Source organism: Muscardinus avellanarius (genome assembly GCF_963383645.1).
Source record: "Muscardinus avellanarius genome assembly, chromosome: 13".
NCBI lineage: Eukaryota > Metazoa > Chordata > Mammalia > Rodentia > Gliridae > Muscardinus > Muscardinus avellanarius.
Genome location: NC_137799.1, coordinates 30,659,101 through 30,684,095, shown reverse-complemented (window position 1 = coordinate 30,684,095; position 24,995 = coordinate 30,659,101). Strand labels below are relative to the sequence as shown.

At 40.0% G+C, this 24,995-nt stretch overlaps 1 protein-coding gene across 1 annotated transcript; it reads left to right on the top strand.

Moving 5' to 3' along the window:
- Nucleotides 1-3,991: 3,991 nt before the first annotated feature.
- Nucleotides 3,992-12,770, top strand: LOC308271913 (protein NipSnap homolog 3A-like; the record flags this gene model as incomplete). Its single annotated transcript, XM_080708579.1, has 6 exons — nucleotides 3,992-4,051; nucleotides 6,527-6,737; nucleotides 8,462-8,620; nucleotides 11,533-11,682; nucleotides 12,516-12,602; nucleotides 12,694-12,770. 6 exons carry the CDS (start codon nucleotides 3,992-3,994, stop codon nucleotides 12,768-12,770), a joined length of 744 nt encoding a protein of 247 aa, XP_080564705.1.
- Nucleotides 12,771-24,995: the final 12,225 nt, after the last annotated feature.

Sequence of the window (24,995 nt, the reverse complement as noted above, 5' to 3'; positions counted from 1 at the left end):
TCTCATGGCAGGCTCCGATGACGGCCTCGCTAGCTCCAGCACCGACCTAACCCCTCAGCAAGCTCTGATCCCGGCCTCGGAGGCCCCAGCACCAGCCTTGCCTCACAGCAGGCTCCGATCCCAGCCACGCTGGCCCTGGCACCGGCCTGACCCCTCGGCAGGCTCCGATCCCGGCATCGGAGGCCCCAGCACCGGCCTTGTCTCATGGCAGGCTCCAATCCCGGCCTCGCTGGCCCCAGCACTGGCCTAACCTCTCAGCAGGCTCCAATCCTGGCCTCGGAGGCCTCAATAGCAGCCTTGCCTCACGGAAGGCTCCGATGCTGGCCGTTGGCCCCGGCACCGGCCTAACCCCTCAGCACGCTCTGATCCCAGCCTTGGAGGCCCCAGCACCGGCCTTGCCTCACGGCAGGCTCCGATTCCAGCCTCACTGGCCCCAGCACCAGCTTAACCCCTCGGCAGGCTCCAATCCCAGCCTCGAAGGCCCCAGTAGCGGCCTTACCTCACAGCAGGCCCCGATGTCGGCCACTGGCCCCGGCACCAGGCTAACCCCTCAGCAGGCTCCAATCCCGGCCTTGTTGGCCCCGGCACTGGCCTAACCTCTTGGCAGGCTCCGATCCTGGCCTCGAAGGCCCCAGCACCGGCCTTGCCTCACGGCATGATCCGATCCCAGCTTCACTGGCCCCAGCACCAGCCTAACCACTCGGCAGGCTCTGATCCCGGCCTCGGAGGCTCCAGCACCGGCCTTGCCTCATGACAGGCTCCAATCCCAGCTTTGTTGTGTCCGTCGCCGGCCTCACCCTTCAGCAGGCTCTAATCCGAGCACCCTCTTCGCCCAACCATTCGTCCCACGTTCTCGAGGGTGCGTGGTGGTAGCATTCTGCCTCTGGGGTCATTACTTCAAAGGTTCCAATGCATCAGATCTCTGCCTCCCCTGAGTACTGGCCACTGCCATTGCCACTGCCTCCACCATTTCAAATCTTTCCCAAGCTCTTTTTCCACTCTGAATGTTTTCCAGTGTTCCTAAGCATGCGCGACGGTAGCATTTGACCTTTGGTGTAATTTCTCCAAAATAAAAAATAAGGTTGGTAGGCTCCGATTCTGCTTCTCCTGAATACAAGTCTCCACCGCCAACGCGGAGACCGCTTTCAGCACTGCCTTTCTCCTTGGTCTCCGCTAAAGTCTCTCTCCTTACAGGTGATATCCAAGATTCTTAACAATGTAGAGAAGAAGCAGTTCTCCTTAGCGGGGAATTTTTCCAATAATTCCAGTTCATTTGGATAAGTTTTGTCTGCATCTCCAGTATCCTGGCATCTGCCACGGCCTCCTTGACCCCTCTCCGATATTTTCCTTTTTTCTTTTTCTTTTCCTTTTTTACAGGGTCCTTCCAGGTGAAAAGAGGGTCACCTAGGGGTGCCCCACCAGTGCCTGCCCACCCGCCCAGGGTCAGGGCCAGAGGCCTGGACCACAGGGTCCTTCCGGGTGGAGAGGGGGTCGCCGAAGGGTGCCCCACCAGCGCCTGCCAACCCGCCCAGGGTCGGGGCCAGAGGCCCCCTACTACCTATTTTATTTCTTAAGCTTGGTCAAAGAGCCACAGGCATTCATTTTATTATTCTTTAAAATCTATAGATATCTCATATGCACTTTTGTAGCTATGATAAATTGTTCATGTTACCTTACAGAGGTGATCTTTGTCTATCCAATATAAAATACCTACAAGTTATTCTATATCACAATAGCCTATTTTAATAATTCAATTTTTTGCATGACTTTCTCTATCTTTTGACTACCTTTGCTTTAGACTTCTCATATATACTGTAGTTAAATATGACAATGTCCATAAATCTTTCCTACCACTGATTCCAATAAATTTTAGCAAAAAGGCTGATACAGAAATAAGAAAACATGTTGAAAGGTTCAGAATGGGAGATTTAGTCTTTTTTCTTCTACATAGCATTTCACTCTTCAGGATATACAATAATAATCTTCAAACTACTGTGTATCTCTGAGACACTTTGAAGGTTTATGAAAAAAAAGTCACAGGAAAATATTTCTTTGTAAATGCTGTTTAAAAATGCTTTCACCACAAAACTAAAACTACTTTGCAGGTTTATGCCATATAACAGTGGCTTTACTAAGTGATTTCTTATGTAAAAGAAACCCCAAAACAAGAGATCCATGTCTCCCACTGTGGTGTGTAAGAGGGTGTCAGAAATCTAAATGGCTTCTCTCTTGTTACACCATCAAGATCTTATATCTTCTACCTATAGTCCAAGGACTCAGCCATTACAACCACATCTCAACAAGCAGAAATAAGGAAGGAATCCCCCCCCCCATTCTCTTCCACAAATTTAGATCACTTACAGATCATTAACACACTGACAGTTCCCACTGTCCAATATTCATTCACATGGCTATACCAAGCTAAGGGTTCTATTACTCATTTAAGAAAAGACAAGAGTGGAGTATGAATAGTGAGAAAGCTAGCAGTCTCGGTTGCCTCCCTCCAGTGCTTGCTATTCTTCATATTTGACTGTATTGTTCTTCAAACTATTTATTAATCCCTGATATAGTTTTTATGTTCTCCCCAACCTATGTTCCAAGAGGACTGAGACTTTGACTTTGTTCCCCTCAGTACTATAGTATCTGGAAGAAGGTCAAAAACAGAAGGCAGGGGTGTACTCATTCAAGTCATCCCTCCATGCCAGTCTAGTATGGAGCTGTACCTATCCTCTGTATTTCTATCTTTTAATAAACTTCTTTAAATCTTCAAAAAAATAAAATAAAACAAGGCAGTAACTATTGACTGAAACAGTGAGTTAATCAAATTAAATAATTTAATAATCTAGATCCATTCCTGACACAAATGATGCTTTGTTTAGTGTTGCTTGAATCTTCTCAGCCAGGCATGGTGGCATAAGCCTGTAATCCTAGTACTTGGAAGGCTGAAATAGGAGGATCACAGGTTCAAGAACAGCCTCAGCAAGTAGTGAGACTCGTCAGTGTAGGGGGACCCTGTTTCCAAATAAAAATAAAATAGTGTTGGGAGTGTAGCTTAGAGGTGGAATGTTTCTGGACTCAATCCTCAGTACTACAAACAACAACAACAACAACAGGCTCCCTTTAACTGAAGTGGTGACTCAAAAGTCTTTCCAGAAAGCACAATCAATACATATAGCCCTGTAATAATTCCCTGGTCCTAATGATGTAAGCAATATTACTGCAAGCTGGGTAATACTGTATTATAAAAATAATGTAAATTTTAATGTAATATAGACTACTGTAAAATAGTAAGGTAGCCAACTACTACTTTTGATGTTGACATTAATACACTTTGGAAAGGAAGCGTATTTGTAAAATGAAGAGACCTAAATCCTTCATCTTACAAATCAATATAAATACTATCAACAACTGAAAAACCATGACATATCAGATCGATGAAGGTAGAAACACCCATTTAAAAAAAAAGATTTAAAATGATAAATGAAGTTTTTTTCTTGGGACCAATCATCAGAGAGGGAGGACTACATCAGAGGTCTGCTGTTTTAAATCTTGTAACACTGTTTGACTTCAATCCGTGCACGTTAAGATTTGAATTTCTCCATCAGAGTCCATGCCCTCATTGCTCTGGGTTCCTAGAAAGTTTTATGGAATTCTTTAAGAGCCCTCCACCGCCATGCTGGGTGGCGGCGGCGGGATGGAGACCCGGGCGGTGCAGGCCCGGCGCCCGGCCCGTCACTCAGCGCACACCCAGCCCGCGGCCGGCCGCCCAGCGGCGGATGCGCGCGCAGCGTCCCTTCCCGCGGCCGTCAGTCCCGCGCGGGCGGCGGTGGCGCCAGAGTCTTCCTCTCGCGTCGTCCTGACGTTGGGGGCCAGAACGCGTGGAAAACACCGCGGAACCGCCTCGCTCCCTCCGCCGCGCCTTTCCTGGCAGGACGCGGCCTAACAGGGAGCTTCTTGCAGGACGCCGCCGGCCTCGCACCCCCGCCGCGCCATGCTCGCCCTCCGGAGCGGCCTGAGCAGGACGCGGGCCGCGCGCACGCTGGCGCCTCAGGTACCGGCCGCGGGGCGCGCGGGGGCGGGGCTCTGGAGGGGCGCGAGGTCACGGAGGGGCGTCGGGAGGGGCGTGGCCCACGGGGCGTGGCTATCAGGATGTGGTCTGTGGGCGTGGCTTGCGGGGCGTGGGTGTTTGGGTGTGGTCTTGTGGGCGTGGTCTGGGAGGTTCTGTGGGCAGGTCTCCAGGCTTGACCTCGGTGCCACTGACCCCACACTGCCCTGAAGCAGGCACAGTCGCGTTTTGCTGCCAGAACCCAGGCAGCTGTGACTCCAGGATCTCTCGCCTTTTGACCGCAGGCCCCAGGTCACCTGTTGGGTCACCTGTAGGTTTGGGTTTGATCGGCTGCAGCCTCATCCACACTAGACATAGATTTAAATGGAGCAAAAGGCCCGCCAAGTGGTTAAGACCGAACCGGCCCCCACATTTAAGACTCAGTGTGAAACGTTAGAGCTGTGTGTGTGTGTGTGTGTGTGTGTGTGTGTGTGTGTGTGTGTGTGTGTGTGGTATTGGAGATGGAACCCAAGAGCATTCTACCTCCGAGCTACACCCCCAGACCCATTTTATCCTTTATTTAGAAACAGGGTCTCACTGAGTTGCGGAGGGCCTGGCCGCAAACCTGTGATCCTTTTGTCTCAGCCTCCCAGGTTACTGGGATTACAAGCGTGGGCCACCGTACCTGGCGTTGATCATTTTTTAAATTAATTTTTTGTTGGTGAATTATCATTAATACAATAGTGGAGTTTATAGTCATCTACGCACATTGCACAATTGTGTCTCCTTTCCGGTACCTACCTTTCCCATCACTCTTCCCCACACCATCCTCTTCCCCTTCCACTACTCTGCTGATTTCCACTTTTCATGAAGAGCATTTTGCAGAGAATCTCGAATTGGAGGCCGGGGTTCCTGTGTGGGACGACCCTGCCCAGCTGCCCAGGTTTTTTCTGGTCGGTCCCCAAGCCATCCAGGGACTGGAACCTCAGAACAAACATAAACTCTTTTAGCCTTAGATGAAAAATGTCCAGAATGGAACCAGAGATCCAGCCTTAACTCTTGGACAATAGCTTACTCTGTGGATTTAATGTACAGATTTTTTTTTCCTCTCTATGTTAAAGCTTTTACCCCTTTCTCAAGCGGTAGAATAAAAGAGGGGAGTAAACTATTTTAGAGACAAACTTCCAGGAGAAGACTAAAGGAGACCTGTTAATCCATATATTACCCAAAGGTATATTTGTTCAATTTAAGTTTATAGGTTTACTATATATAGGATGCTGAGACATAATGGGATTGATTTTCCTTCACCCAATGTTAACAATGCAGTCTTTGATCCTCTCTCAGGTGAACAGGGCCAAGAACGGTTTCCTTGCAGCTTTTCATAGACCTTTACATTTGTATAAACATTCTAAGTGAATTGTTAAATCATTGTTGGCAAGAATGAATCCTAACTTGAAAATTATGAAGCACTGATGATTTCTGTTCCAATACAGTTCTTAGCCCTGCAAAAAAAGTCAAGAAATGACCTAAACCATCCCCCCCCACACCTCTCTTTTAAAGATTCTCTACTATATGTGGTTTGAACACACCAGACGGTTGTTTACTAACATTCTGCTAATAGAGATTGCTTTAAAAGTACGAAAAGGAGCAGCTGCTGCTGTTTTTGTCATTTTGGGCAACAAGAATATAACTCATACTTGAATGGAATGAACTCAAGTGTGGTGATTCTTTTAAAACTTAGACACAGTTTTAAAGTTTCATGTACTATTGCATTTCATAAACATATCAGAAAAAAAGTCTTCTATTCTTGTTAGATATACCATGCAGTCAATGTAAGTTCTAATTTATTTATAGCTTTGTAGATACCAAAACTGTTTTAATAGATTTTTCTGATGTTAATTAACCAAATTTTCATAAAATGGATTTGTAAACTAGAAGGCCATATGAATGTCTCTGTATATGTATATATACACATATATATGCACATATATATGTCATATATACACATGCATATATGTATATGTACATATATATATACATACACAGATATATATATACATATTCACAAAGTATAATTTATGACAAGTCATTCCTGATGGATATTAATTTCACTCATAACATGAATTAGAGATTTTCATATTGCACATAGGACAATTATAAAAGGAATATTATAATGGTTTTTAAGGAATATTCCCATCATACTGGTATAACTAGATATACTCTTCATATTGTATCTATCATTAGGAACTAATAATGATTCAGACAATTCTGATTTCTTGAATTTTCCCTTTTCATTGTTTAGTCTACCACCATATTACTATGTAATGAAATAGCACATAACATCCTAATGCTTTAGTTATTTCTAGGCCTATTATAAATTATGAGTCTACTGTGTGTTTCTTGTTTTCAGACTCAGATTTGGGCATAGCATTATAAATCCTATCTTTCCTCAAATATTTAAATTTGCCTTGCTTTCTGCAGGTGTGTTCATCTTTTGCTACTGGCCCCAGACAAGATGATGGAACATTCTATGAATTTCGTACCTATTGTCTCAAACCCTCAAGGATGAATGAGTTCCTGGAAAATTTTAAGAAAAATGTGCATCTTCGGACAGCTCATTCTGAGTTGGTTGGATACTGGAGTGTAGACTTTGGAGGAAGAATGAATAAAGTATTTCATATTTGGAAATATGGTATGATTCTTCCAGCGCAAGTGTTCAGTATGTGCTTTCATTGCACTACATGTTACATAAGACTTAGTTCTTGTATCTATATTACTGTAGATACATACAGGTTAAGTGAAATATTTAAAAATTAATGCAGTACCAAAACATAAAAATGTAAAGGTTATTACTCTTCCCATTGATCCATCTCTAAAACCTCTGTCTCAAATTTTTCAGTTATCACCGGGCGTGGTGGCGCACACTTATAATCCCAGCATTTGGGAGGCTGGGACCGGAGGATCGCGGTTGGCGGACAGCCTCAGCTACTTAGTGAGGCCCTCTGCAACTTAGTGAGACCCTGTTTCAAAATAAAGAATAAAAAATAGGGCAGGGGGGTATAGCTCCGAGGTAGAATGCCCCTGGGTTCTGTCCCCAAACCTGAAAAAAAAAAAAAATCAATTATCATGAACAGAACATGTAGGGTCAGAAATCATAATATGGTGAACTAGATTTTAGTTTTTAGAAAAAGTTTAGAATGGTTTCTTGGAAACATGGTTCATGAAAAATTTAAAGCAGTACTTATAAAAGCCCAAGTGGGTTAAGCTCTCAAAGGAAAAGGGAAAGTATCTTTTCTTTTCTCAAAACTATGGGTGGATATTGATGTTTTAGCCAACACTTTTAGGAGCTTTCCATTAATGGAAGTTCAGAGGGGATCACAGTTAACTTTTAACCCTCACTCAGTTCTGGGATTTAATAATTGTACTGTTTAGCAATCACCTTTTTTCCAAAGTGCTTCAAGGAGCTTCAAGGAATTTACTGTCATACTACTCTAGAGAAGGAAAGAAAAAGTAATCAGTTCTCCAGGAGAAGCTGACCTAGCCTTGAGGAAGGAGAACAAGCCATAAGAATCCCCAGAAAGTTTGTTGTTTCACAGACTAGTGTTAATAGTTCACATTAGGACTTAGAATACCAAAAGTACTTTTAATAATTTCATGTTCTGTTTGGACATTAGTGCCCAAATTAATATTTATAAAATAGTTTATTGTGAAAAATATTTATTCTATACCTAATATAGAAACACTTTAGATTTTTCCCGTTATAATAGAATAAAGCCCTATTAAAACTCAAAATTAAAGAGATAAGTGTGGGGTCAGGGGAGTAGTGGCAATCATTCAGTAAGAGAATCATCACTATTTTGAAAGCTGTTTGTTAAAAGGAGAGGTTTATTTTAACATATTAAATTTGATTCAAGGTGTACCTTTACTACTCACTGCCACCAAAGAAAAAGTGTTTCTCTAAATTAGCACTATCAGTTAAATGCCTCAATTGTTTAATAAGAATAGTCCATATATCTTGAGTATTAACTAAGTGCCAAACACTGTCCTAAGCTCTCTTCGTGTATTAATTTATTTAATCCCCATAACAACCCTGGTGGTCGATGTTATATTTCTATCTCATTATTACAGACTAAGAAACTAAGCACAGAAAGTGACAATAATTCACATGGCCTCCTACAAAGTAGGACCTCTGTAGCCCATTCTAGGACTTCACAGTCATTTGCATTTTGGTTCCCCTTGAGACCATGAGCAACTTGAAAGTAGATGTCACTTCTCTTCATGTTGGTAGCTCTGAAGACATAACACAGTGTTCCTATATGCTGTGGATGAATGTTTGCTGATCTGGATGAAAGCCAGAGAAGTACGGGTGATTTTAGGTTGAAATTTTTAATTTTTATGAATTCTTTTCCCCCACAGATAATTTTGCTCATAGAATTGCAGTTCGGAAAGCCTTGGCCAACGATAAGGAATGGCAAGAACAATTCCTCATTCCAAATTTGGCTCTCATGGATAAACAAGAAAGTGAGATTACTTATCTGGTACCTTGGTGCAAGTTAGGAATGCCCCCAAAAGAAGGTAAGTCTTCCTTTGTGAGCATTTTGGGTTTTGATCAAAAAAATACTATGGAACTTAAGTGATGAAAACTAAAATCCCACTGAAAAACAATAAAATGAATCCTTTGTTTTATTAGGATCATATTGTGATTGTTGAAATAAAACCATATTGATTTTTTAGCTTATCCTTAAAAGGAGAATTAATGAAGAATTTTTCTAAATTGATATTTTTTACAGATTAGTACATTTAGCTATGCTATAGAAAAGTCTGTGTGGCTGCTAAAAGTTTGAGAAATTACTCTTTGGGAGCAGGTTCTGTGTGTGGGTGGTAAGTGTATGAGATTGTTATAATTTTAAAATAATATAACAATGAAATATAAAAAATATTTTCAACATTTGGGCATGATGGTACATGTTTAGAATCCCAGATTCTTGGAAGGCTGATGCAGAAAAATTACAAGTTCAAGGTCCGCCTGGGCAATTTAGCAAGACCCTGTTTAAAAACAAAGTTCAAAATATGCTGAGGATGTCTCTCAGTGTAGAGGATGACTAGCATGTGTGGACACTCAGTGGAATTTTTGATACTAAAAAAATAGGTTTTTTTCCCACAGATTATTACTAATCTTAAATCATGAAATATATCTTTGCTTATAAAATTGACTGGGGAAATCAGTTAACTAAAACTTCTGAGTAATATTACTATAGTCTAATGTTTCCGCCTTCCTCTTTCTCAGTTTGAAAATAATTCCTTAAGATATGTGCGCATATTATCTGGAGTCCCTCTGGTATCTCAAATACTCCCTAGCTCACACATATTAGTGAAAACCCATGCCCCTTCACTTTCTGTGCTCGGCTAATCTCATCTAACATAACCTTCTCCATGTCCTTCCATTTTCTTGCAAATGATGTAATTTTGTTCTTCTTTATTGTTGAGTAGAATTCCATTGGTGTATTTCCCATAATTTTGCAATCCATTCATCTATTGATGGACACCTAGTTTGGCTCCATAGTTTGACTATTGTGAATTGTGCTGCTATGAATATGAGTATGCATAGTACTGTAGTTCTCTGGTTTCAACCCCTTTGGAAAGATACTCAGAGGGATTCCAGATAATGGAGGAGAACCCCAGTGAAGCCAAGGAGGAAGGGTTGGGGAGGAGGAAGACTGAGGTCCATTAATGGAAATATTACCATCGACTATGGATATACTTGTGAATATACTATTGTCAGTCTGGATACTTGGTATTGGGAAAAGGGGAGGTCAGGGGGCATGAAATACGGTGTGCATGTGTGTCATTGTCAACATGATTTACATTATGTGAAACTATAATGTACTAATAAAAGTAAAAAAGATATATCTTCTTAATGATTTCACTTCTTGCTAACTGAAATTATTACCTCACCTCAGTCCAGTTTTAAACCAAAGTCAGATTAAGAAAATATAAACTAATTTAAATTTTATATTATTTCTCAACTTGTAGTACTTGTAATATATATATATATATATATATATATACATATAATATACATACTATATATATTTATATATATAATACACTACAAGTTGGGGTTTTATATATATATGTTGGGGATTATCTATATATATGTTGGGGATTATATATATACATATATATATATGTATAATTCCCAACATGTAGTGTATTTTAGATTTCAAGGAATTTGAAAAACCTTATTGGGATCCTTATCCACTTAAATCTCCCTTCAGCTCACAGCACTATTTGAAAATAATTGGTTTCACTGGCAGCATCAAATGTCAGCTCTTTTTCTTTAGAGTATTTGTAATTCTTAAGTATTTGTACTTTTTCTCTTTTCTTGTCTGATCTGCTTATCCTCTAGTTTCTTTATCTTCACCCTTCCTGTACTTCTGATTACAAGTAAAAAGCTTTTTAAGTGTTTACTTATATATTTAAGAATAATAAAACTCCATTTCATTTCCCCCCCCCTTCCAATATTCAGTTATGAACTTCAGGTCAACTGTTTGCTTGATATTTCTGTAAGAAATTGATTCCTGCAAAAGGGAAATGATACAAAGAATAAACTATCTCTTTCCAGAGTTGAAAAAAGAAATGTAATATATCAGAATATAATTATTTTATTAATTTCTAGTAGACTTGGACAGCTCAGCAATCCTCATTAAGTATAAATTATTAGTGTCTGCTATATTGACAAAGTTTACAGATTAAAAAATTTCAGAGAATAGCTGGGCATGGTGGCACAAGCTTGTAATCCCAGCATTTTGAGACAGGATCACAGTTTGAGGGTAGCCTCAGCTACTTAGAGAGGCCCTTTGCAACCCAGTGAGACCCTGTTTCAAAATAATAAAAAATAGGGCTGGTAGTGTAGCTCAGAGGTAGAATGACCCTGGGTTCCAACCCCAGTACCAAAGGAGAAAAAAATATTTCAGATAATAGCTTATGTGTGTGGAGAGAGAGAGCTGCTAGTCCTTTTTCCACTCTGAGATTAAACTTACAAAGTGATCTTTAAACATGGACAAAGACTTTCTAAACATAAAAGCAAGAAAGAATCATTTGAAGAATTAATTAATATAACTACATAATTGCTTATATGTGGATGACCCTTCAAATAAGTATACATAGGTTAGCCTTCCACTACTAGAATAAAGCAAACCTAGCTGGGCGTGGTGGCTCATGCTTGTAATCCCCGCACTTGGGAGGCTGAGACAGGAGGATCTCATGGGTTCGAAGCCAGCCTCAGCTACTCAGTGAGGCTTCCAGCAACTTAGTGAGACCCTGTTTCCAAATAAAATATAAAAAAGGGTCTGGGAGTATAGCGCGGAGGTAGAAAGCCTCTGGGTTCCACCCCCAGTACCACCAAAAAAAAAAAAAAAGAGTAAAGCAAACCTAATTAAAACTTGCTTGACTGTGTTCTATAATTATTTTTCTCCCTATTTCAGGAGTCTATGAACTAGTTACTTTCCAGATGAAGCCTGGTGGTCCAGCTCTATGGGGTAATGCATTTAAAAAAGCAATTAATGCCCATGTTGATCTAGGCTACACAAAACTGATTGGTGTTTTCCACACAGAATATGGAGCACTCAACAGAGGTAAATTGACTATTTCTCTCATGAAACCCTAATAAATATTGGTGATCTACTATGTTTCTTGTGTCTGTTTTCACTTTTGTTTTTTTGGTACTGAGGTTCCTGGAAGCCCTTCTACCTCTGGGCTACACTCCCAGACCTATTTTATACTTTTTTATTTTTGGAAACAGGGTCTCTTAAGCCAGCAGGGCTAGCTTCCAACCAGCACAATCCTACTGTTTCTGCCTCCCAAGCGCAGGGATTACAAGCGTGCGCCACCACGCCTGGCCTATTTTCACTTTTTTCATCATGGTACCTCTTTTAATTGTGATTGCTAAGTTGTTAGGGGTTTTTTTTTTTGTAATTTTAAGATTTGAAAAAACTCATTTACCTCTTGGTTTCTTAGAACATTAATATGTTACAGAGCCTATTTCAAATGCTGAACTGCTGTTTCCTATGATATATCAAAATAGCAAAATTTAGTATATGTGCTGCCAAAGCAAGCACAACAGTTAGACCTATTGTATATTTTATTTGGAAATAGGGTCTCACTAAATTGCTGAGAGCCTCACTAAGTAGCTGAGGCTGGCTTTGAACCTGTGTGATCCTCCTGTCTCAGCCTCCCAAAGCACAGGGATTACAAGCATGCGCCACTGTGCCCATTTGAACCTAGTTTTAATTGTACTTTTAGCTGTGTTATTTTCTTTTCTTGAGCCTTATGTTTCAGTTTGATTGATTAATGTCAGCTTTTCTCTCGAATCTCTGACCCCTCAGAAGTTGTATTGATTTTAACACTAACATTAAGAGAAACTATTATTAAAAACCAGTATAAACTAACACGTGGTTTATTTCTGCAGTTCACGTTCTTTGGTGGAATGAGAGTGCGGATAGTCGTGCAGCTGGGAGGCATCTGTCTCATGAGGATCCCAGAGTGGTAGCGGCTGGTAAGCTCTCTCACTAGGCATGGATTTATTTTTAGAACAAATTTGATTCAGTCAACAACTTTATATGCCTAATTATGAAATGTTTTTCCAGTTCGGGAAAGCGTCAACTACCTAGTGTCCCAGCAGAACATGCTTCTGATTCCTACGTCATTTTCACCGTTGAAATAGTTTCTACTGAAATACAAAATATTTCATTAACTGGCATAAGATATGTCTGCAAATGGTTCTTATATTTTCCCACAAGAGCTATTCGTTTAGTTGAAGGAGGTGGTAAGTGAATTCACTGTGTCCCTTGCATTTTTTAAAGCTACCTCTATCATTTCTCACCACCACTTCAGAAAATAGTTCTGCTCATTTTCCCCATGATATTTCAATATCTGTTATACATTAGAAATAGTTGTCACTGCTTCATGATCTTGATTTTTCATTTATTTCAGAATATATTTTCTTCAGGATTTTTTTTTTTTTTTTTGAGGGTCTGGGGATGGAACCCAGGGACATTTGACCTCCGAGCTACACCCCTGCCCTATTTTTTATTCTTTATTTTGAAAGAGGATCTCACTAAGTTGTGGAAGGCCTCACTAAATAGCTGAGGCTGTCCGCAAACCACGACCCTCCAGTCTCAGCCTCCCAAATGCTGGGATTACAAGTGTGCACCACCATGCCTGGCTCTTTTCTTTGTATTTTGACAGCTCTTCTCTTTATAACATTTTCTTACATTTAAATGGGTTTATGTTTCTTTGCCAGATAATATTTTTAATTGGTTCCGTATAATTTCTACCTTTTCATTTTGTCTATTCTCTTCTGATATTAAATAAAAATTTTACTCAGTAAAGTTTACTTTGTGAGAACAAATGGAATTCATAAAAATATTAGATAAAGTCTATTTCTTTATTTTGGAAATGTACGCTATCTTCTGTTTCCTCTGTGTTAATTATGGTTTTCATATTAATAATTAGGTCACTCAAACTTAAAAAATAATTAATTAATTACAGCATTTAAAATCTAGAGAAGCGTGGGTTATATGTTGATATATGTTCATTTATAATTGATTTATAATTAACTTGACTTTGTGTTACAAAGATCTTGAGACATTTATTTGTTTTAAAGAGGTATTTATGTTTATGGAAATGCTTGCCCTAATAAAGCCTGTATATTCATCCTAATTCTGTAAATTTGTGTTTTTTGTTTTTAATCTTCTTTGGAAGTCTTATTATGTTGCTATACTAACATAATAATAATTTGCCTACTTTTTTGTAAATGTTAAGTTACATCATGAAAATGGCAGGCTGCTAACCCCAGAAGGAATTTATTAGTTCCACAGACATTCTAATATTTTTCTTGAAATATCTTTAATTTCCATTTTACCTGATGCCTCTACCTTCTAAAACTAGGTTTAGTACTCCAAGCTCTCTTGATAGGCTCTATTTGCAGGTATATCACTTTACATTTCTAAAACATATTACAGTATAATAAATTATAATTTAGCTTTCTGAGGAGAATTTAGACAATGAAAAAGTATCAAATACTCTCCTCTCATTTATCAGGCTCCATGTGCTCAGCAGTATATCTGAACTATTATGCAGTGTGGTATATTATTCAGGAACAGCAGGCACTGGGAGCTTACAGACGTGTGGCTCTTCAATATTCTCTCCAAGCAGAGTTCAAAAAGTAGCTGGCAAGCCTGGTGTGGTGGTGCACACTTGTAATTCCATCATTCAGGAAGCAGAGACCGAGGATCATGGTTCACGGACAGCCTCAGCTACTTACCAAGGCCCTTCGCAACTCAGTAAGACCCTGTTTCAAAAATAAAAAGATTACAAAATAGGGCTGGGGGTGTAGTTCAGAGGTACATTCCCCTGGGTTATATCCTCAGTAGCCCCCCAGAAAAAGTAGCTGACCATGGTAGCACATGCCTATAATCCCAGTTCTTGGACAGCTGAGACAGGAAGATCATAGGTTCAAGGCCAGTTTCAGCAATTTAGCGAGACCTTCAGCAACCTGTTTCAAAATAAAATAGGGCTGGGGGCTCAGCTCAGATATACAGTGCCCCTGGGTCCAACCCTAGGACCAAAAAGACAAAACAATGCAAAAAGTTCTAAGACATCTCATGTTCATGTGAAATAGTTGGGGACTCAGTATATGCTTAACATACACATAAATATTCAATTAAAAACTTACTAAGACAGGAGGTGTGCTGGCTAAAGACCAGCCTCAGCAACTTATCGAGATCCTCTGCAACTTAGACCCTGTTTCAAAATTTAAAAAATAAAATAAGGGTAGGAATATAGCTCATAGGTAGAATACCCCTGGGTTCAATCCCTAGTGCCACAAAGAACAAAAATTGAAAGTTGAGTTAAAATTCTAAAGATAACACTAGAATAGTACAGAAGATAGCTTAATACTGCTTCAGAATGTTATAGGGTTTTAGGGCTGTGAACATCAAATTATCTTTGATCCATACTATAATAAAGCAAAGGATAAGGGAGAAGCCTGGCATTCTGATCTTTTTGATGGATACACTCAGAGTTCTCTTAAGGGCTTCCCTGGTTTGAACCAAGATAAGATAACTTGGTTTAAATTATGTGCTCATTTATCATATTTAGCTCTAACTCAATTTTGACTTTCTCTAAACTTCAATGACAAAAGATGTGCCTTCCAAGAGATCTAGTTTGAAGATGAAAGTAATTTATATATTCATATGAAAGCATTCTGCTTTTCTGTAGCTCATTTATTCTTCCATTCTCTTGGATGATTCCCAACACCTGCTCCCCATCTTCATTCTCAGCTGATGAACTTACTTCTTCACTGAAATAATAAAAATGACCAGAAGAGACTGTGCACATTCCTAACTTCGTGTCACTTTCAGCATCCAAGTTCAGATGCACGACTTTTCCTCCCACTCTTCTGGATGAACAGTCCACGCTCTGAGGTGGCTCCAACGCTTCAGTCTCCTAAAGCTGCAGTTGCCCCCTCAGCTGAATCCTTCACCTCAACATACCAATATGCTCTTCTATTTCCTTGTCTTCTAAAAAAGAAAATAAAAACTTCCTGCCTCAGTTTTTTTCTTCTTGACATTATGGCTCAAACAAGGAGTCCATATTTCTTGCCTCTATGTTCTCCCATCACCTTTTCTCTTAAAAATCCTCTGTCAGCATCCCAGCCAAATTGCTCTTGTCAAACTTATCTCCCAGTTCTCATCTTACTTGACCTCTGTGCAGTCAACCTGTCCTTCTTTCTGAACATTAACTACCTAAGCCTTCTTTCCTCACTGGTGTCTTCTAGTCTCTACTTTGTCTCCTTGGCTCCCAGTATTGTTGTATGCCTGGGCACCTCTTCTCCCTGCATCATCTCCCTGTGTCCTCACTTCAAATGCCACTTATATAGGAAGTGCCTTAAAGCCCCTCCAGTCCATACTTCCTCTCTGATTTTTAGCCTTATCTTATCCAAGTGTCATCTCAACACCTCTACCTGAATTAGACATCTCACACCTCAGCTGTTCAAAACTGAGCTTTGGATCTTCACCCAGAAAACCTATCTTAGTTCATGGTAACCTCATCTTTCCATTTCCTGATGCCTTCTTTTATACTCCATTATGTATCTGTCAGCACATCCCAAAGGTGCACAGTTTGATTGTTTGACATCCCTATAGCCACCATCCTGGTTCAAGGCAGTCATCATGTGTATTTTGGGGAAAAGCTCTTAACTGATCTCCTGCCCTTCCTTGCTCCTTGGCCCCCATCCTAGTCTATTTTAAACACAGCAACCATAATAATATAAAACATCAGCCAGAAAAGCAGGCATGGTGGCACATGCCTGTAATCTCCTGGCCTGGAATGCTGTCTCAGAAGAGAATCTCCGTAGGTCCAGTCTACACTGCCCTGAGAACTTTACCCAAAAGTCCCAGGAGGCCTTCTCTGACAACCCTATTTAATATAATTGTGCACTCCCATGAACCTCCCTATTTGCTCTGGACTGAATATTTCTATCACCCCCAAATTCATGTATGGAAGCCTTAATTCCCAATGTTGACAGTCCTTGGAGGTAGGTGGGGCCATTGGGAAGTAATGATGTTTAGGTGAGGGAATGAGCCCTCCACAGTTGGTCAAATCAGTGCCCTTATGACTTAGAAGGAGATGAAGGGTCTCTTTCTCTCTCTCTCTTGCTCTCCCCCACCCCATGTGGGGAAACTAGAAAGAGGGCCCTCACCAGATGCCAGTGGTGCTGGTACCCTGGTCTCTGACTTCCCAACCTCTGCAATGGTGGAAAATAATGTTTGTTGTTTAAGTCATTCAATCAATGGCATTCTTGTTATAGTAGTCTCAACTAAGACACTATTCCTCTCCCCTTATTTTTCTTTATGTCACTTATACTTAATGTTTTCCTTTTATAGTTTTTGTGACTGTGTGTCTCCTCTCACTGGAAACTAAATTTTGCAACAGCAGGGAGTTTTAATTCTTGTAGTGTTACCAATGCATGGCATGTGGTAAGCCCTAAGTATTTGTCAATTGACTTGCATGCAATATCCTGCTGTGGTTTTGATATGGTTGGAGTATGTTCAACAAAGAGCCATGTGCTGGAAGCTTGGCCCCCATTGCAGTGGTGAGCTAGGGGTAGAGCCTTTAAGATGTTGGGCCTAGTGGAAGGTGATTAGGTTATTGGGAGTACCCCCTTCAGAAGATACTAATGTAGCTTTCTTGGGCCCCTTTTAGTTTCCTTGAGAGGAAGTTGTTATAAAAAGAGCAGGCCTGGCCAGTGATCCTCTTTGGGTCCCGGTCTCACCATCTGATCTTTCCCTTTTGCACATACTCTCACCATGATGCCATCTGTCATGAGTCCCTCAGCAGAGATAGGCCGATGGGGCCACTTGGGCTTGGACTTACAGCCTCCAAAACTACCAGCTAAATATACTACTTTATATATGATCCAGCCTCCAGAATTTTGTTACAGCAACAGAAAATAGACTAATATGTTTGAGTTTTTTTTTAAATAATAATTCCTCCACACCTCATATTTTCCACTATTAATGGTGTATTATAAGACTATTATTGGAAGTGCCTCACTGCCCTGCTTGGAAAGTATCCCAGAAAGACAGTTAATAATTCAGTAGAAGGTCTCACTCTGGGTGCCATAAATAAATAATACTAATGCCTGTTGAATTTAAGTTGCTATCTCACATTATGAGGGTATTTGAATATTATTTTCAGGAAGAGAAACAGATATGAAACCAGTCTGGTCTGGTTTCACCCACCACCATGTAATCCCAAAAGACTGACAAATGCTGTTGGTAGACTCAAAGTCTGGGCTTCATTCAAGTACCACCCTTAAATGCACTGAGCAACCCTTGGTGACTGACGGTTGTGGCAACTCAAGTTGGTGGTGCATTCAGTTATCGAAGGAGCATGAACCCCCAATATGTAGGAAGAAGTGTGACATTCATGAAGAGACCTCTTTTATAACTTCTGTCACCTAGAATTCCCCTTCTTTAAGCATGAACTTGAAGTGCATTCCCCCAGAAGAACATGTGTTTTTGGTCGTTTGTTTGCCATGGTACTAGGGAAGGAACCCAGGAGCATTCTACCTCTGAGCTACACCCCCAGCCCTATTTTATTTTTATTTCAAAATAGGCCTCACTATGTTTCTGAGGACCTCACTATGTTTCTGAGGACCTCACTAAGTTTCTGAGGCTAGTCTCAAACCTGCAAGCTTTCTGTATCAGCCTCCAAAGTACTGGAATTATAGGCATGTGCCTCCATTTCTGGCTTGGTTGTTTTGTCTTTTGGTTGTTGTTTTAGTTTCAGGTAGGTGATCCCAGACCCTGAGGTAAAAGGAGTCATAGTGTGTATGTGTAAGCCTTTTTTATGGTATTGGGGGTTGAACCCAGGGGCATTCTACCTCCGAGCTACACCCTGGGCCCTATTTTGTATTCTTTTTTATTTTGAAAAAGGGTCTCACTGAGATGCCGTAGGCCTCACTAAGTAGCTGAGGCTGTCCGCGAATCGCGATCCTCCTGTCTCAGCCTCCCAAATGCTGGGATTACAAGTGTGTGCCACCACACCTGACTGTGTATAAGCCTTCTTACATAATATACCTCAAATGATTAAAAACAAAACCAAAGGAAAGGAGAAATGATGCCAGCTGCAAACTCTACTATTAACAGGCAAAAAAAAAATCTAAATAAAAGTTTTGTAATCCAGCTGTTGCCCTATTTCCCTTCAAATCAAAACTCCTTGTTGATGTGTGTATTGTCTATCTCCCCACCTTTTGTCTTTCTAAAACCCATTTCAGTTAGGTCTGCACCTTTGTCAATCTACTTATGGTGACGCATGAAGGCCACCCAGAACCTCTGTTATCAAACTCAGTGGGCAGTCTTTGCCTTTACCTTACTTATCTCAGCAGTTTGGCATGTAAATGACAACTTCTGCCCTCAATATCTGGTGTTGTGTTAGTCAGCTTTTCATTGCCACAACCAAAATAAATTATGAAAACCTGTCCCTGGCCCCTTCCTATCTCTGCTTCTCAGTGTCCATGAGCTGAGCGACTCTTCTCCACCATGCCTTGCTGTCATGATGCTTCTTAGACGATGCCTTGGAGCCAGCTGACCATGGATGGAACCATGAAGCTGTGAACCAAAATAGACCTTTCTTCTTCTAAGTTGTTTTGTCTGGTAATTTGGTCACAGCAATGAAGTGCGAAAATATATGCACTTTATTGCCTTCTCAGCACTTTCAGATCTGTTTGTCCACACACCCATTGTCATTTTGCACCCACCTAAAACTTGATTACAGCAGGAACTCTATTTTCTTCAACACTGTGTCCCTAAACCTAGAAGAGTGTAGGGCACACAAGGTTCAACAAATATTTGTTAAATTAATGAATAACGATGCTAAGCAGATTTTTCAAGGACAAGTCTAACTGGTACCTAACTTCAACAAAAAGAACCCTCTCCATTTAGCCCTGTGACTTTGCACGAGCTCCTTTCCTCTGAGCTATGGTTTATTCATATATCTGGTGGTACTACTTGCTTCACAGGACAGGTATCAACTGAGGATTAAATCAAGTTTCTGATAACACAGTAATAAAGTGAAAGCAGTTGCTAATTTTCTCAGACTTTTTCATATTTAATGTATGCATCAGCACTCCAAAGGGTCCAGAGTTGTTGTTGTTGTTGTTGTTTTTAATCCAGAAACATTTATGTATGTTTTTCTCTATAGAGAAATGGTTTGGTCAAGACTGTTGGGTAACCTATATTTTCATTTGAACTAAGTTCTTTTCCAATTTTTATTAAAGATTTTTCCTTTTCCTTATTTTTTTTTTTTAACAAATGCAGTTTCTAACACTTAATTCACTTCACTTAATGGAAATTTCAGGAGGAAGGATGAACTACGATGCTGACCACTGGGTAGGTGGAGCCCCCCCCCCAGGCCCAGAACCCCTTGCAATCAAAGTTCAGACCTGAGCCTCAGCAGAAAGGCCAGTCTCTACGTCACCGTGGCCATTCCAAAGAATTCACAATGAACTGAATCTCTTGTACTGCTGAAACAGGACTGTGAGACAGAGGTTCTTCAAGTACCAAGATGAGCAGACAACTTTTTCTGAGACCAATGCTTAATGAGCTAGAGAAAGTACATGCACACTGTCTCATCATGGCACCTCGGTGTGTAGCCTGCATCTCACTTATCATAGGCAAGCAGATGGCATCTCTGCTAGCTCTCATCACAGATGAACAGGCTACATCTCCGCTAGCTCTCAGCCTCCTTCTTTCCACTGGGTGCTCCCCCTCACTGTGCTTCCAGTACCTTGCCAGCACATGCCACATTGGGTCCTTGTATTGTTGGTTAAGTAAGAGGCCAAAGGCTGTCACTGTAGCCTCCTCAAAACTGAGTGGAATTCTGCCAGGCGTGGTGGCGCATGCTTGTAATCCCTGCGCTTGGGAGGCAGAGACAGGAGGATCATGCAGGTTCGAAGCCAGGCTCCCTGGCTTAGGAGACCCTGTTTCCAAATAAAATATAAAATAGGTCTGGGAGTGTAGCCTGGATGTAGAAGGGTTCCATCCCCAGTACCACCAAAAAAAAAAAAAAAAAAAAAAAAAAAAAGTGGAATTCTTATTAAGCTTGGCTATAGCATATTGGAAATAGGTGTTCATTCTTTACAGCGATCTCCACAGCTTAACCCATTTTGTCCCATCATCCCAGATGTGGAACATGTATAAAACCTTAAATGGAGCAAGAAATAGATCACTTTTGGTAATCTTGAAGTAGTATTTGAATATTTATCACATTTGCAGAGTTGAAAACTTGGGTTAATAATAATTGCACAGAATAAATTTATTGATTAACCTAAATTTTAAAAATACCAGTTATTCTTAACTGTATCACAAAAGTGCACATTCTTCTATTTTCTTTCTTTCTTTTTTTTTTTCTTTTTTGGCACTAGAGATGGAACCCAGGGGCATTCTACCGCCGAGCTACACTCCCAGCCGTATTATTATTCTTTTTTTTTTGTGTGTGTGTGTGTGTGGTACTTGGGATTGAACCCAGAGGCTTTCTACCTCTGGGCTATACTCCCAGACCTATTTTGTATTTTATTTGGAAACAGGGTCTCTCTGGGTTGTTGAGAGCCTCACTAAGTAGCTGAGGCTGGCTTTGATCCTCCTGTCTCAGCTTCCCAAGCGCGGGGATTACAAGCGTGCACCACCACGCACACTACCTATTATTATTCTTTAGAAAAACTTAAGTCACGGAGTGTCCTCACTAACTAGCTGAGGCAGGCTGTGAACCTGCAATTTTCCTGTCTCAGCCTCCTAAGTACTGAGATTATAAGAATATGCCACCAGGCCCGCCTCCTTTTTTATATTTTCAAAAAGTATCCTGGGTTTTCTTTTTTGATTAGTAGGACATCTGAACCTTTTTAAAATGTTTACTGTTGCTCCAAGTCGATTCTCCCCTGAGACATTTACTTTAGTAAAGGATCTGTAACGTTTTAACAGTAGGTGGTGCTATGAATCCACAAAAATTTGTACAAACTGACAGACCTGTCACAGCTTTATTTTGTGACTCATTACAACATAGAAATATGCCTTTTTAATACATCATATAAAGTTACTGACAATACAAATATTTTTTTCTGTTTTTTCTTTTTAATGAAAATGATTTAACTTAGAAATCTAATGTGAAACCTTTGTCTAGTTTTGCAATTATCAGCTATTCCAGTGCAAAAATAGATCCATTACAGACAGCATAAAGTGCTTGGAATGAAGGGCCAATGATAAAGAAAAAGCACAAAAACAGCTTCCTCCTAGGGAAGGAGAGGGGATAATAGCATACCTAATTCTTAGGGAAATATAAACATTCTATAAAAAGGATGCAAAATTCTCGAAAAGAATTAGAGCAGTATCACTATGGGATTACATTATTACTAGTAAATAGTAACAAGAATACAAATTAATATCTCAGTATCAAAGTGGTTCACTATTACATGACACATGGCTCTTTGGAAAAAATTACCTGATATATACAACCACAAGAAGAAAACAGACAAATCCCTTTAGTCAATGATTACAGTGAGTGGAGGCTGTGTAGCATTTTAACAGTCACAAAGCATATGCTTTCAGTACAGATACCAAAATACAGTAGTCTGAGGTTTGCTTGTTTCTTTTTACTAGTGAATTGTGCTGGGTATTTATAGAGAGAGGACTTGTTATTTTCTTTTGCATTTTTAATATTCACAGTTAAGTTTTCCAAGGTATCCAGAAGACTCAAGAGCAGAAATATTTGAACACTCCTTTTGAAAATGTCTAAAACTCACATAGGTATATTTCCACAGGGAATCTGATGAAATTTTGTTTGACTCAGGATAGAGCTGGTAAAAATTTTCTACAATAAGTAGGTTTACACAGGACATTTTTAAGGATTTGGATAATCCAAAAGGTAACACAATACTAATGAAGTATGTGCACAATACTAATGAAGTACAGTGTGTAACTGTAGATTGTTTCTAGCTTCAGAAAAGATCCTTTAAAATCTGCATCAAAGTTAATTTTTTTTTTCAAAATAGTTCACAGTGCCTTTGGATGTTTTTAAATATGGCCTTGGAGTACAAGTAATGGAAGCAGTAAGTTGCTCAAGATTTAATATAATGAGGAATTAGAACATGATTGTGGTGAAGTGAGAAAACTAACAGAAGTTTGATTTTGAAACATAAAAAATACTTAAAATTTCTTGAACTCTTATCTTTGAAGACAGTATAAAATGTTGTGACCTCATGCCATAGTAATTGGAAATCTGCTTTCATTATCACATTGGTATTAATTTCTACAACAGTTGTTTTTCTTTTCAAGCAACAAGTTACATAGCAATGTTCTGTAAATTTAAACATGCATGTATATAAATTTGAAATACATCTGTAATCATATTCCTTTAGAATATTTAAATTTCAGAAAATGTCGAAATTACTTACAATTGAAAGATCACTTGTACTTTGCCAAATAGTTCTCTTACACTTGTTTTGTCTGAAGACAGATGTCATAAAGCATTAGTAAAATATTTTTTAAAGTATATGCTAACTAAAAAAAAAAAGACTGGGTTAGAAAAGTCTGGAAATATTCCATGTGGAAGCATTTTCTGTTTTTATTCTTTTCCTGAATAGTGACCAAAGAGATTTAAAAAAATTTGAGATTATCAGAGATTTAACGGATGTTTAACATCTGTGCAGAACCAGTTATTTGAAGGTACTAAATGTTATAAGTACAAGTTGTGTTCAACAAGTTTTTCAGCTAGTTGGTTTCTCCTTTTAATTGTTTAGCCTCCTGCCCTAGCTTGGCTTTTGCATTGTTGGAAAGAGGGGAGAGGGAGGGAGGAGAAAGGAAGAAGGAAGGAAGGAAGGAAGGAAGGAAGGAAGGAAGGAAGGAAGGAAGGAAGGAAGGAAGGAAGGAAGGACAGACGAGCAAAATGACAAGCCAATATTCTTTCGGTGGACTCCCCCAATCACAAGAAACTATCTTTTGTAATCCTGTTAGCTGAATAACATGCCACAGGAAATCTGCTGAGACTTAAATCTCTCTCCAACCCTCTCCATATCTACATACGTTCATTCAGCTAAGCACACACTTAAAAAATACTTTATTGATGAACTAAGCATATTCTGTGTGATGTAAAGTTCATATACAATGTCATGAGATCTTGGCCACCACACAGTTTTCTAGCTGCTAGGCACCAGTCACCCATTCTACCTGCAAACATACATAGAAAAATAAAAGTTAACGGATAGTATAACCATACTCCTCCACACCACAAGGTTCTAGCAAAAGGCCATCCTAACGTTTCAGAAGCCACTAATAAGAGAACTTAAAAAAATTCCAAATCACATTAATAGGACACAGATTTTTGTCTGAATGCAACTCTTTTTGTTTTCTAGATTAGTTCAAAAGCCAGAAATAATCTACACACTTGTGTCAGATAACAAAGATCTTGAGATATGCAATGTACCGTGTTAGTGACAATGAGGACACATGAGCCCCGGCCTCCCTAGGTTGAAGGTGCCACATCTTTAACCCTATGCCCTGACCTCGCAGCTTACACCCCAGTGGTTTGGCTGCTGAGCATTTGCTTCTTTCCAGGATCTAACTGTATTTAAACAGTCCCAGAAGGACCCCGGAGACCCACGGCTCCAAGCATGGGCCCACATAACAGTGGAATCAAGTTTCCCATAGGTAGTGATATCCAGACTTTGCATTTTAACAGCCACCGAAACAGTTCATCAAAAAGGGAATCAGAGCAGGATGTTAGCCACACATGGGACCGTTTTGTCACCTGACATTTATTGATGTTGATAGACTCCAAGCAGAGCAGCTTTACAAACGTGTGTATGACACACCGTGGTGCTTCAGACTTTCTGAGCAACTTGGCACTAGGAATTCTGGCACACTCATTGCCAGCAATGGATGTGTCACCAGGAAACCAGCCTCCTGGGATGGTGTGGCTCAGTGCATAAAGATGCACATGCCTTTGACCTTGACAATCACTGGCCATGATTATTTGATGAATTCTTGTTGCAATCCCAGTGAGAAGACACAGGTACAAAAAAAGTATGACTTCAAACCCATATGTCCACTGGGTTCCATACTATAGTTTCACATAGTTATAAGGTAATAAACTAAATTCAAGTCTTTTTCACTAGAGAGCCATACAAGACATAGACTACAAAGGCACTGCCCCTGTAATGGAATTTTGTTTTCATTGCATTGAATTGCATTGCATTGAATTGTATCAGTACAGTATCCAGTTTACTTCTTCTCACAGAAACTTCCAGCTCTTTCCTCTGGAACACTTCACATGGTGCACAGGAAGATCTAGCTCCTCCTAACTCTCAGATACCCTGTGTGCACAGGATTCT